At 34.6% G+C, this 13,180-nt stretch overlaps 1 protein-coding gene across 1 annotated transcript in view; it reads right to left on the reverse strand.

The window, feature by feature from the left end:
* Positions 1-12,772, reverse strand: part of LOC144971780 (dehydrogenase/reductase SDR family member 4-like) — a 21,284-nt gene extending 8,512 nt beyond the window's left edge. Inside the window, exons 1-8 of the mRNA XM_078912854.1 lie at positions 12,689-12,772; positions 7,154-7,222; positions 6,088-6,265; positions 4,553-4,629; positions 4,079-4,094; positions 3,852-3,875; positions 3,133-3,203; positions 1,913-2,081 (exon numbers count right to left, since the gene is read on the reverse strand). Of these exons, the coding sequence (XP_078768980.1) occupies positions 1,913-2,081; positions 3,133-3,203; positions 3,852-3,875; positions 4,079-4,094; positions 4,553-4,629; positions 6,088-6,265; positions 7,154-7,215 (597 nt within the window). The 5' untranslated portion in view covers positions 7,216-7,222; positions 12,689-12,772. The remainder of the gene's footprint in view (positions 1-1,912; positions 2,082-3,132; positions 3,204-3,851; positions 3,876-4,078; positions 4,095-4,552; positions 4,630-6,087; positions 6,266-7,153; positions 7,223-12,688) is intronic.
* Positions 12,773-13,180: the final 408 nt, after the last annotated feature.

Raw genomic sequence — 13,180 nt, forward strand, 5'->3', positions numbered from 1 at the left:
TCTAATCCACCCAAAATTTAATAAAACATGGTGCGCAAAGCTCGTAAGTAGACTTCAAGTTTTGATCCGCCAACCATAAAAATTGAGACTTCAGAGGTTTGTTCCACTGACTATCGAAATAGGAACACACTCAAATGTTTAAAAATCATATGTTAAAAAAAGAAAACAGCACATAAGAGAGAGATGATATACAAGGAAAAGAAATATCATCTCCCAAAACTTTAACTATACATTCGACTGTTTCCCTCCCAGCCAAGGACTCCAGCCAGGGTCAAGACAAAACTAAGTAACCTTATTCTAAGACAAGGACAGAAAGCAATTGGAAAACAGATACAGGAGGATAGAAGTAGTGTCGAGCGGTCCCAAGCATGATTAAGGGCGCAGTTCTACGGTTCCAAGAACCATTCTTTTTCGACATTGGACATTCTCGAGAGAATCGTTGGGACCGTCACACTATGGGAACTGTGCCTGCAGTAGAAAGTGGAGAGAAATGTGGAACAGAGAAACACCATTAAAGATCCTACCAAAAGAGTGCCTGCATTCAATAACGCCAGGAAATACTGGATTTCCTCAAACCGTCTCTTAACTGGACATGGCAGAACTGCATCAAATATGTGCAGATGGAAACTTGGAAACAGTGATACCTGCCAAAAATGTCAGGCAGCCCCAGAGACCAGCGATCACATCGTCCTCCACTGTCCAGTCACTAAACTTGAAGGTGGCTACGAAACCATCCTTAGGGCGGAGGAAGACGTTAGAAGCTGGGTTGACAAAATACATTTGGAGGTGTAGCCATACGCTACTACTACTACTACTACTACTACTACTACTACTACTACTACTACTACTACTACTACTACTACTACTACTACTACTACTAGTAGAAAGTGCTAAGTGAAAGTGAGAGCAGAGATGGCTTGTTGCCTCAAAACATGAAAATAGTGCTATATCACTATCCATTAAGCATGTAAGTGTGTGTGTGTGTGTGTATGTGTGTCTGTGTGCAAAGATTGATGGAGCGGGTCAGGTCAATGTAGGAAGTGAAAGGAAAATGGATTGTTAATATTTTGTGTCTGTGGCATCCTGGAGCAAACGCATGGGAAAAGTTTGTTTAGATTTGTTTCTTTTTTCCTCTTTTATTTTTATACCTTTGGATATGATGCCAGTCTATCGCAAAGTACTTTTTGCCAGATCTAACAGACCCAGCTACCCATTCACTGTTGGGTAGACAGGGAGATCAGAAAAAAATCTTGACTGCATGGGACCGGTCCTCAGCGTGGCATTAGATAGAAGATACAACAAGGACCTCCCTGCACACCATGGGAGGTTGGGAACCCCACCCAGTCCTTCTTATTCTTCTTGGTTAGTCTTATACAGACAGCAGAAAAAAGTGACACACAAACAAACACACAAGACATACCAGAGAGGGAGTTAACTCTCTCCTTACCAGCTATTTTCGGAATTTTACCCAAAACTTCATACTCACCCAACACAAAAATAAAATTTTCAAACAGATTAGCAACGAGTATATTCTATACATTGTTCAGAAAAATGAGCTCTGCAACACAGTGTCCAGTTTTTATAGCTATAACTATAACAGAAATAAAATCAGAGTAAGAAAATTGTTGGCTGCATCGTAACAAATGTGACGATTTTCCTACGGGTGGTAAGGAGAGGGTTAAACCACCAAGTGAGGACACTAGGATTATAGAACCACCACTGAAAATAGTGGAGAGAAGAAAAAAATACAAAGCAAAAACAAAAAAAAAATAATAATAAAGCCTGTAGTAATATTTCATATCAAAACAAAAACAAATAAATGAAAGCACTGCAAGATACAATTTTAGGGGTTGGAATAATTACAAAAAACATCACAGCAAAGATATCAGGTTAGTTTGTCATACAATCAAACAAGCAGCAAAACAAAATGCCAAAAATTCATGCAAATTTCAGGAAAGGAAATAAACAAAACAAACAAAAGCCAGTTGGGGATTGCAAGTTGTCGAGTGTAACCCAAAAACTTACTCACAATAAAGGTTAGAAATGCAGCAAGGGATGACACGATAATGATTGAACCAGATCTGAAAATGTCCACATCCACAAAAGCGTACAAAAACAATCGTGTGTTTCATAAATAATCCTAGAAAAACTTTGAAAGGTTAGATGTTTAGTTTTAGAAGACGAATTGTTCTTGCATTATTTCAAGCTCCTATGGAAAAGATAAGTAAGAGAGACAGGCCAAAAATTACACGGAAACAGACTCTTAAAAAGGTGAGGAATGTTGTTGGATAGATGACAAATGGTCAAACAAGAACTGTAGCCATAAACAGAGTGCAATAGAGATTGTATATAGACAATCCGTGAAGTGGATAGTTTCTCTGAAAACAACGCAAAGCGTCTAATTGAAAAGTAGCACAGAGGAGCAAACAAAATGTGAGCTTTAATTAAGAATGAGATCCATTCAACAGTTCCAACTTGCCATACAAGGGAGCCGAGGCCAAAAGCAATGCTGAAAATTTTGGACGAGACATGGAGACAGGATGTAAAATTTACAGAAAAAATATATGTAAAACTAAACAATTTGAATATTAATTCTAACACCCATTAAAAAAAAAAAATGAGTGTCTTATACCAATCTGAAAACGTCTGACCAGCAAGTAAACAAATCCAAGGCCTTACTCAGTTTTATATTGGATTTCACCACCCTGACCTGGATCTCCTCCCAATATATCAGAAAGTATCATGCAAGATACCATTGTCCTAATGAATGGTAAGCAAAACTGGGCAATATTATAAATTCTGAAAAAAATTATTGAAAGGAACTCTGAGGACCGGTCAACAAAGTGCCTGACCAACATACAAAAAAAGCCAGTTCCGTCTCAGAATTACATGAGATTTTATTTCACATTTTTCTTACTGGATCTCCTCTAGATTTAGTAGAAAGCACCACCGACCACTCAACCCGAAGCAAGCAATTAGTTCCGCACTTCCACTCAAAAGAAATTGGAACCAGTTTAGGATTCTATAGCTTTACAGGACTACATTTAAGATAAAAGCTTTAATCACTTAAAGCTAATGGAGATAATACACTGACAAAATCTAGGTCTTTGGTCTTAGAAACTGCCAATTTACCCTCTCTTTTCCAGCTCTGGGACCACCTCTTGGCACAGCATAAAGGACGATTTCACATTGATATCAAACATCTGTTGGAAGCACAAAAAGAAAGATAAGCAATAAGGTGGTTAAAATTTGTCAGTTATATTCATAAAATCTAGGAACGTGTCATCTAGACAAATTATTCCACCCCTTTTTATTGCCATGGAGTGGTAAAGATCTCAAAACTTTTCTGCGACCTGCTGAGGGAGGCGAATGGGCTTCAATTATCTATAATTCAGATTGCTTTGGTATAAATGATGTTAATCAAATTATATTTGAATATTCCTTTAAATAAAAATAAAGTCACTACAAACCTAATGTGTCCATAAGATTAATAAGAAAATCCTTTAACCCAAATAGTAAATAAAATGGACAAAAAACAGAATTAGATGATTCATATGCTACCCAGGGCCAATAAATTTACTGACTGCAACCTGTCTGCAACCCAGGATTTTGGAAAACACTGATCTTAATTCAATTTTTCATCCCCGTCCCCTCCCTTGGTAGTCATATGCCAAATTTCAAAATTACAATTTCAAAAATATATTCACATTCCTAGTTTAAGCTCTCTTGGCCATACATAATTGCTCTATAATTTAAAAAGCATGTACGCCAAGTTGAATTAATGAGATATATGTCGAAACAGTACTGTCTGCAGATTGCTTTATATTGGTTTATCCTATATATATACTTACTTTATCAACAGAACTTTCTGGAGTCTGAAATGATTTTTTTTAAAAAATGAATTTACAATTATTTGCAGACAGCTTGAAATATGCAGAAAACATTTCCATAATAGAAATTAACCAATAAAACATGTCTGAAAAATATTGACAAAGATGGTAAATACCAGTCATTAAAATTAAAAAATTGGTTAAGTTCATTTGACTTACATTAGTTTTACTGACTAATCCCATAATGCGAACTTTCCCTTGAAACTGTGTACAAAGGAGAGTCAAAATTAATGAGATTTTGAAAAATAGAATGTACAATCCTAAAAAAACAGGCAAACTTATGACGAGAGCTAATTCTGATGATAAGCAATTGTACCGTAATAGCAATATAATAATTGATATTTAACTAAAGAAATAAATTTACTCTTATTGATGATATAAATAGAATTGACTTCCAGAATCTACATATATAATAAATCTAATATGACCCAGTAATGCAATATTTTATTGAACTCCAAACTTGAACTTCAAGGTCATGAAACAAAGATTGGCAACATTTCTTATCACTGTTCTCAATGCCATCATAGTCATTCTCAATGAAACTAAACCCATCTTCATTTATTACGATAAGTACAGAACGATTTCAGTTATGAGATATAAAAAAAAAGGAAGTTTAAATGATGTATTGCTAAAAAGATTTTTTAAAAGCCTCAAAAACTTACATCGATGGTTCGACCCAAAAAGGTGCCAATGGCAGCATTGGATACGACAATGTCAATACCACCAATTTGTCCACGGTCTGAAATGACATTGCAAACATGTTAATCTTTTTATGAGAATTTTTATTTTTTTTAAACGGTAAAATGGTAACAATTTACAAGATCAAGTTAAGATTATATCTTGTCTCAGCCTAAAATCATTAAGTTAATATATTGTGAACAACATTACACAAAGTAGCATTCTTCTAAGCCTTCTTTTCTTTTGCTTTTGATGTCCAATGTCATGTGGGCTTGTGATATGACACTCGCTTGGCGCAAAGTTTGAAAAAGCTCTTAACTCACATTCTCTCACCATACTCAGGTATAAAATGAGTACCTGGCCATTCACAGTGTTGTCTGTCGGAAAAAAAAAAATTGTAATATCGCCTAACAGGCATCATGTCTAGTTCTACATGTTGTGTGTTGCAGTTGGTCAGGGAGCTTTATAAAGCACTTTGAGCATGTTTAATGGATATTTCGCTGTATAAAATCTCAAGTTTTTAGGTGTTTTTTTTTTCATTTGTTAGATTCTGCCATGTCCATGGGGGTCTTTGTTTTGAGGTTTTGTTCCCTTGTGCTCCACAGTTTGTTGTGAGGAGAGGTTTCTGTGGGCCATATGCTATTTCTTTGGGCTTCAAGCAAAATGAGCAGGACTGAAGGTTGCAGCCAACTATCCATGACCTTTTACAGAGCAAAATCCTAGAATTCAAAGTAAGATAAGGAACTGTATTTTCCATAACCCTTTACTCTAAATGTTTGATTTTACTCTTACGTTGACGTCATATTTTGTTGTTTTCACCATGTGAGCAGTTAGTACAACAATAAAGCCCCATGTCACATCACACATTGAATCACATTGCTCTTTGGTGACAATATTGGGTTTGCGTCCATAATAATATTTTTAAAAAATAATGGGAGAAATAGTAATGGTCTTTTTGAGCATGTATCTACCTACACATTTTTATTCGGTTTATCAAATTCTATATATACTTTTAAACATGCATATTTATAAAGCATATTTCCATGAATTGACGAAGCTCAAAGCCCTTAACAATGTTTAATTAATTTCAGCCAGGTACTTCTCCATACCCAAGTCAAGTGAGGTAATTTGTATCAAGTGCCTTATCCAAGAACACAATCCCAGGACCAGAATTTACCATGATTACTGTCACTTATCCTGCCACTGACTATGCTTAGCATTGCTTGACTTTTGTGACAAGACAAGACACCACACCTCTCAGCCACCAAGACAAACAAAATAAATCCATTCTTGTGATTGACATATTATGAATGCTCAGTCATATATGAATTTTAAAGCACTATCAAGGGGATTTTAAAATACATTAAAATCTTTCGCATTTTTAGTTTTAAATTTCAGACTATTCCAAGTCTGAGCAGTATGGAATATAAATGATAAATGTATTCATTCTAATTGAAATTGAGTATCTTGAAATAAATATTAATTTGAACCCATGTCAATACGTAATTGTTCCACTCACCTTTTTCAGTAGAGACAATCTATCTGATTTTTTTCCGACATGACAAACCATCCCCTCCACGTCAATCTTTTCCTCCTTGAGAGATTTCAAAGCTCTATCCACATTGGCCTGTTTGCGACTGCTAATCATGACCTTGGCTCCCTCTTGTCCTAATCGTCTGGCAATAGCATAGCCGATACTGTGAAGAAACAAGAAAATAGTATGAAATATCAACGTCCATAAATCCACATAACAAGAACGTGAACAGATATAATATTCAAAAGTAATTTTGAATTTCTTTAATATCATAATTTTCATTATTTATTTGGGTATCAATAACCTTGCCATTTCCTCTAAGAGAGCAGTAGTGATGTGTCTCTTTGTTAAAGTGAATACTACGCTTCTTTACACTGTAGATTATAAAAATAATTTTTTTAAATGGATATAAATGACTTGAAAAAAACAAAAACAAAAAAAAATTAACACAATTTTATGTATATATATATGTATATATATCTATAAGGCATACAGGCTTACAATATTTCAAGTCAAATGTTTCTTTTCGTAGTTTAATTCAAATTCAAAACAGTAGATGTCTACTTCCACTCACAACAGCTTCGATCTAAAAATAATATTTTAAAAGAAGACAAAATCTCCCAACAATCTTCATTCCCCAGTGACCATGATGTTCTCTAGGACCTGCTAGTTCAGGTTTCCAGTGACCCGAATCCTCCATTCAAAAGATGAGGACAAAGGGCCAGTACTCAATTGATGATACACATCAAAATCAAACAAAAGGAGTCAAACCTTAGTTGTCTCCCTTATCATTGAGTAGTTTTTTAACACCAACTTAACTTAATCCTGATGGAATCTACCCAAGAAGCCCATGCTGATTCTACCCATCTTTATGGGGGATTTTTTATTTTTTATTTTTTGTGAAGAATGAAGAATGGAATTAAACCCCAATACATTTCTTGTTAATCATTTTGTTCAACTGTTATGCACTCCTTGTGATTACATCAAGAAATAATATATTAGAATAAAATCCAACCCAGTGTATACAGGATTAATGAAGCTACATACTAACCCCTCTGTTGATGCTGTGACCAAGGCTACCTTTCCAGTGAAACGTGAACATGAAGACGCCATTGTCAGTCTGGTTATAAATGCGGGCATCAGAAAGGCATTAAAAAAGAATTAATGTCAAACTAAATTTTAAAAGTGAAGAGCAGAACATGTTGTTACATATAAAATAGATATATTCAAGACAATAATACATTTCCAAACACTTCTATGTTCATCTGTAAGAACATTTCCACGTCTTCACCACCAAAAATATGCTTCATATAAAGAAAACAAATCAAACAAAAACAACAAAATTGAGCTCTTATATAAAGAAATATCAACTAAACAAGCTCAAAGCGCTGTACAAGAAGTCCCTAGGCATCATCAACATTCATTTAAGACATGACTCCTGTTAGGCAATATAATAATTTATTTTTTTGACAGACAACACTGTTAATGGCCAGGTACTCATTTTACACCTGCATATGATGAGAGAATGTGAGTAAAAGAATCCACTATTCACCGCTCAGAGTGGGATTCGAACCCAGGACCTTTCAATCCAAATGCGAGTGTCATATCAAAAGATTACATAGTCACATAAGTTATCTCCCTTCACCCCTCCTCACACTACCTCCATGGGTTTGCATGAGCCAAAATTTCTTCCTAGTTACCCATTAGGAAGATGACTCATACTCGTTTAATATCCATCACTACTTGTAGCCTACTATAGCTGAATACATTAATTCCCACACGAGTTTTGCAATCGCTGTCACCGACTTGTATTTATTTGATTTGCATATCTGATAAACCAAATTAACTTGTTATAGTTATGGTCTCATTGTTGTAATGGAAATTCTCTCAAACCAAGGCAAAATATTGTCCATTGCATCATTGCTAAATCAAGTTCATTATTGCCATCCGTTTTATCAAACCTGTAAATAAGGGAATGTGTATGTCAGTTGTCGCCCATCTCATCAAAATAATTCGGTGTTGTTACAAGAAGAGGCACTTTCTCGAGTGGTGCACCCAAAAAGTCAACTGCCAGCCATGTCTGTCAATAGCGCAGAACAATTATTACCAGACACTGACAATGTCTGGAATAAGAAAAGGTCAGGCTTTTTATTTTACAGTGTCTGGCAATAATCTTTCATAGATAGTTATTGAAAGGTTTGCATAATTTATAATCACAGGGTTCTCGGCCTGTGGGATGGGATGATGTGATATGGTGTTAAATCTCCCTCTTTTTCTTCGACTTTCTTAAGAGTAATAAGGCCCGTCTTTGCCTTAATATTGACACCCTTACTTTTAGTACATTTAGTTTTAGGGCCATTCAATGTCAAGTGGATTGGGAACCACACCCCTTTTGATTTTCCTCAAACTTGGCTCAATTGAAGATAATTATGAGACATGAAGAAAACCAAATTTTCAGTTCAGAATATGGATATTTGAAATTTTTACAATTTTTTGAAATTGTCTCAAAACACGCCAAAATCAAATTTGCTTGTGGGTCCATTTTTGAGAGGCTATAACTTTTTTATTAATCAAGTTAACTCTCTCAAATTTGGTAATCCTGTACAACTTTTAGCATAGATTACAATTATTTAAAGGAAAATGAAACTTTTTATCAACTCTTGGAGTTATTTGCCCTTGAATATGGCTCCCCATGCTGTTCGGCAAAAAAATGAATTTTTTCAATATTTTTTTTTCATTACTTTAATCTTTTATTTTTGGTCATTGATGATTTGTATCTCAATAAATAACATATGGTCCAACATAATATAGCAAAAATATGGGTCTGGTACTATAATCTTTCGAACAATAATGCATAGCGTAATGCGACATGCACCAAAATCGCAAATTTTTGTCAACTTCAAGGCTCAAAACGGTCAAAGACGTCGGCTGGGATTTTTTTCAAAATTTGATATATTGTGCAGATACATTATTTCTATAAGCACATGGAAGCTTTCCGTGTATTTTGAGGTGCTTCATGGTAAAAATCACCTGCAAAGAACCTAAGTATCTCAACTTTAAGTTACAAAGGGGCATAACTCAATAAATTATTTAAACCCCCAAAATCGACTTATATTACACTACACAGATAACAAACAAAGCTTAAACCGTTTGGCTTCTATCAAACTCTTAAAAGCTAATAAATTCAATGCTTTCAGTTTATTTATTTTTGAAAAAAGTGCGAAATAATGCATTAACAGTTCAATAATTGTGGGCTACACACACTCATTCAGAAATATTAGTGTGGCATGAATGAAAAAAAAATATCCAGCTCCTTTAGATTTATCACGTTGTGTGTTGGAATGTTCTCCCATTAAAAATAGCTTGTAAAAAAGTGAAAAAGTTAAAGAAGGAGAAAGGACTTTTTGACGAACCCGATTCTAAAAGAGGTAAAAGAATAGCAGGTGAGATTAAAGGAAAGGTAATTGAATTTTTATAACATCAATGAATATTTGCGGCTGTGTCCTGGAAAGGAAGACTGTGTTTCAGTCACAATTGATGGGGAAAAAACTAAAGTGCAAAAGCGTGTGATACTTGTTAATTTGAATGAACTGCATGCTGAAGTTTATAAAAAGTACCTACCCTCAATATGATATTGGTTTATCAAAATTCTATGAATTTAGACCTGATGGTGCATTACTATTGGACCATAAGGAAAGCATTCAGTTTGTGTTTGGGAAATGCATCAAAATTCAAAATTAATCATATATAGCTGTACATAGGGATAAATTCACTAATCTGAAGAACTAAATAAAACTGTATAATATTGAAAATCCAGAATGTATGCTTCATCGTGAAAAATGTGCAACAGACAATCTGAAAGCATTTCTTTCATTTTGTGGCCAATATAGATGTTGTGACTGTCAAGATGCATTAATTTTATTAGAACATCAGAATTTTCCTCAGAGAGGTCAACTACAGTTACTATATTCCACTTTCATTCCTGATCATAAATCGCTGTAGCATACACGCCTACTCAAAAAGAAATTTGGTTGACATCCTCACTCATACTCATATCAAGAAATGAATTGCTAGTGCCATGATCCACAGAAATTCTACTAAAAGATAGTTTTTAAATGGATATTGGTCTAAAACAACACTGATGACTCTGTGTTCCAAGAATTCTCTATGGAGTGGGGTTATAGAATCAGCTTCCACGTCTTTAGAAGTCTCATATGCAAATCTTATGCCATTTATGTCGCTAGAGCACCATTCATAAAGTTGTTTTGGGTATAAGATCTGGTTGTCATATAGAGCTTGTAGACTTGTTCAAAGTGCTAACTGTTTCACAGTTCTCCTAATTCCATCACAAGGCGATTTTCCCATGGATTGTTGCAAAAAAGTGACATTCCCCATGCAATCCAAAATCTTCATGATGATGACATTATTTTGAAAATTTTTATGCTAGGGAGAGATGACTTCAAATGTCCCATCATCTGTCTCATAATTGTGTGCACAGCTGCAATGTCATGTATAATTAGTCACTAGCGATAAAAATACTAATATGATTTAATTTTCCATTCTCCCAGTAATAGAACAAAAGGATGAGGTGTCAATTGTGTATTGTCTCAATGACGCCCCTGGACAGTATCTTGAATGATAAAAGAATAACTTTCAGCAAAACCTAATAGTAATAGGACTATGGCTATGGTATTATCACTCAGGGTGTCTTTCACATGGTTTAGACATGCAGCTTGAGACTGTGCAATAAAACAATGTGGTCTAAGGTCATGAATTGTTTTGCAGATTTTTTCAGTAATATTTTCAACAGTATCTTCCAGTATTAACAAAGCAGCTCTGTCAGTATGCACCACTGTTTGAGTGTAAGAATATCACCGAGATCAAGATCATTTTGAGAAAAGAGATTATTAAGAAATGCTTTCAGATTGTCTGTTCCAGGACATTTTTCACAACGATGAAACTATACATTCTGGATTTTCAATATTACACACTATTTTATGTAATTCAGATTAGTTAAATTTATCCCGAGGTACAGCTAATATGATTAGTTTTGAATTTTGATGAATTTCACTAACAAAAGCTGAATGTGTTCCTCTTGGTCCTATAGTAATATACCATTTGGGCCTGAGTTCACAGAATTTTGATAAACCAATATTACATTGAGTTATTGAGGGTACTTTTTGAAAGGTAACGCATGTAGTTCATTCAAATTAACAAGTATCAAACACTTTTGCACTTCAGTTTTTTCTCCATCAATTGTGACTGAAACAGTCTTTCTTTCCAGGACACAGCCGCAAATATTCATTGTTGTTATAAAAATTCAATTACCTTTTCTTTAATCTCATCTGTTACTCTTTGACCTCTTTTAGAGTCAGGTTCGTCAAAAAGTCCTTTCTTCTTCTTTAATTTTATCTTTTTTTTACAAGCTATTTTTAACTGGAGGACTCTCCAGCACACAAAATGATAAATCTAAAGGAGCTGGATAATTTTTTTCCATTCATGCCACTCTGATATTTCTGAATGAGTGTGTAGTCTACAATTATTGAACTTTTAATGCATTATTTCGCACTTTTTACAAAAATAAATAAACTGAAAGTATTGAATTTATTAGCTTTTAAGAGTTTGTTAGAAGCCAAACATTTTAAGCGTTGTTTGTTATCTGTGTAGTGTAATACAAGTCGATTTTGGGGGTTTAAATAATTTATTGAGTTATGCCCCTTTGTAACTTAAAGTTGAGATACTTAGGTTCTTTGCAGGTGATTTTTACCATGAAGCACCTCAAAATACACGGAAAGCTTCCATGTGCTTATAGAAATAATGTATCTGCACAATATATCAAATTTTGAAAAAAATCCCAGCCGACATCTTTGACCGTTTTGAGCCTTGATGTTGACAAAAAATTGCGATTTTGGTGCACGTCGCATTACGCTATGAGTTATTGTTCGAAAAATTATAGTACCAGACCCATTTTTTGCTATATTATGTTGGACCATATGTTATTTATTGAGATACAAATCATCAATGACCAAAAATAAAAGATTAAAGTCATGAAAAAAAATATTGAAAAAATTCATTTTTTGGCCAAAAAGCATGGGGAGCCATATTCAAGGGCAGGTAACTCCAAAAGTTGATAAATATTTTCATTTTCCTTTAAATAATTGTAATCTATGCTAAAAGTTGTACAGGATTACCAAATCTGAGAGAGTTAACTTGATTGATAAAAAAGTTATAGCCTCTCAAAAATGGACCCACAAGCAAATTTGATTTTGACACGTTTTGAGACAAAATTTCAAAAAATTGTAAAAAATTCAATTATCCATATTCTGAACTGAAAATTTGGTTTTCTTCATATCTTAAATTGAGCCAAGTTTGAGGAAAATCAAAAGGGGTGTGGTTCCCACCCTTGGTCCACTTGACGTGAAATGGCCCTTTAGTTTAGTCACTAAATTAGTGGATAGTATGAAACAAGTGGAGGAGGAACAACATTCCTGCGCTGACTCCAAAATTGAAAATATCCAACTTTTTTCGGTGGATAATCTTGCGATTCATCTACCTGACGAACAATTTGTAACATTGTAACACTTGCCTTTTAATTTTTGACCGCAACACTCGAGTGTTTTGATTTGCAAGAGGAATGAAGAGAAACAGAGAGACCGAAGTCCGAAGTCCTCCTTTCACTTTGAACTTTGAAGTGAAGGGTTACAGGTGACAGGCCAGAGTTCACATAAAGGTACAACTCAATCAAGGCTGATTACTCTTGTTATTATCACCGAGTTATACAATATACAAAATACAATATTCAAGTTCTTTCCCTCCTTTAAAATTGGCATCCCGGGTGAAGGAACTTTTGTTCAGGGAAATCTCCTCTTCGTTTCCTCCACATCCTTTTTCTTCTTATTATTACATTGAAGAAGAGGCATAAAGGCGACGTGCACTTATTTGCAGGACTGATAACCCAATTCCTTATGGGCTCATTGTTGCAATGGCAATTTCAAAAAATGACAAAAATAGTGTCCATTACAACTTACCACCCAGCGTCGTCCTCATTGATGTTGGCTGCCCACACTCTGCGATGACA

The sequence above is a fragment of the Berghia stephanieae genome, chromosome 4 (assembly GCF_034508935.2).
Source record: "Berghia stephanieae isolate SIO BIC M18660-M18661 chromosome 4, UCSD_Bste_1.3, whole genome shotgun sequence".
NCBI lineage: Eukaryota > Metazoa > Mollusca > Gastropoda > Nudibranchia > Aeolidiidae > Berghia > Berghia stephanieae.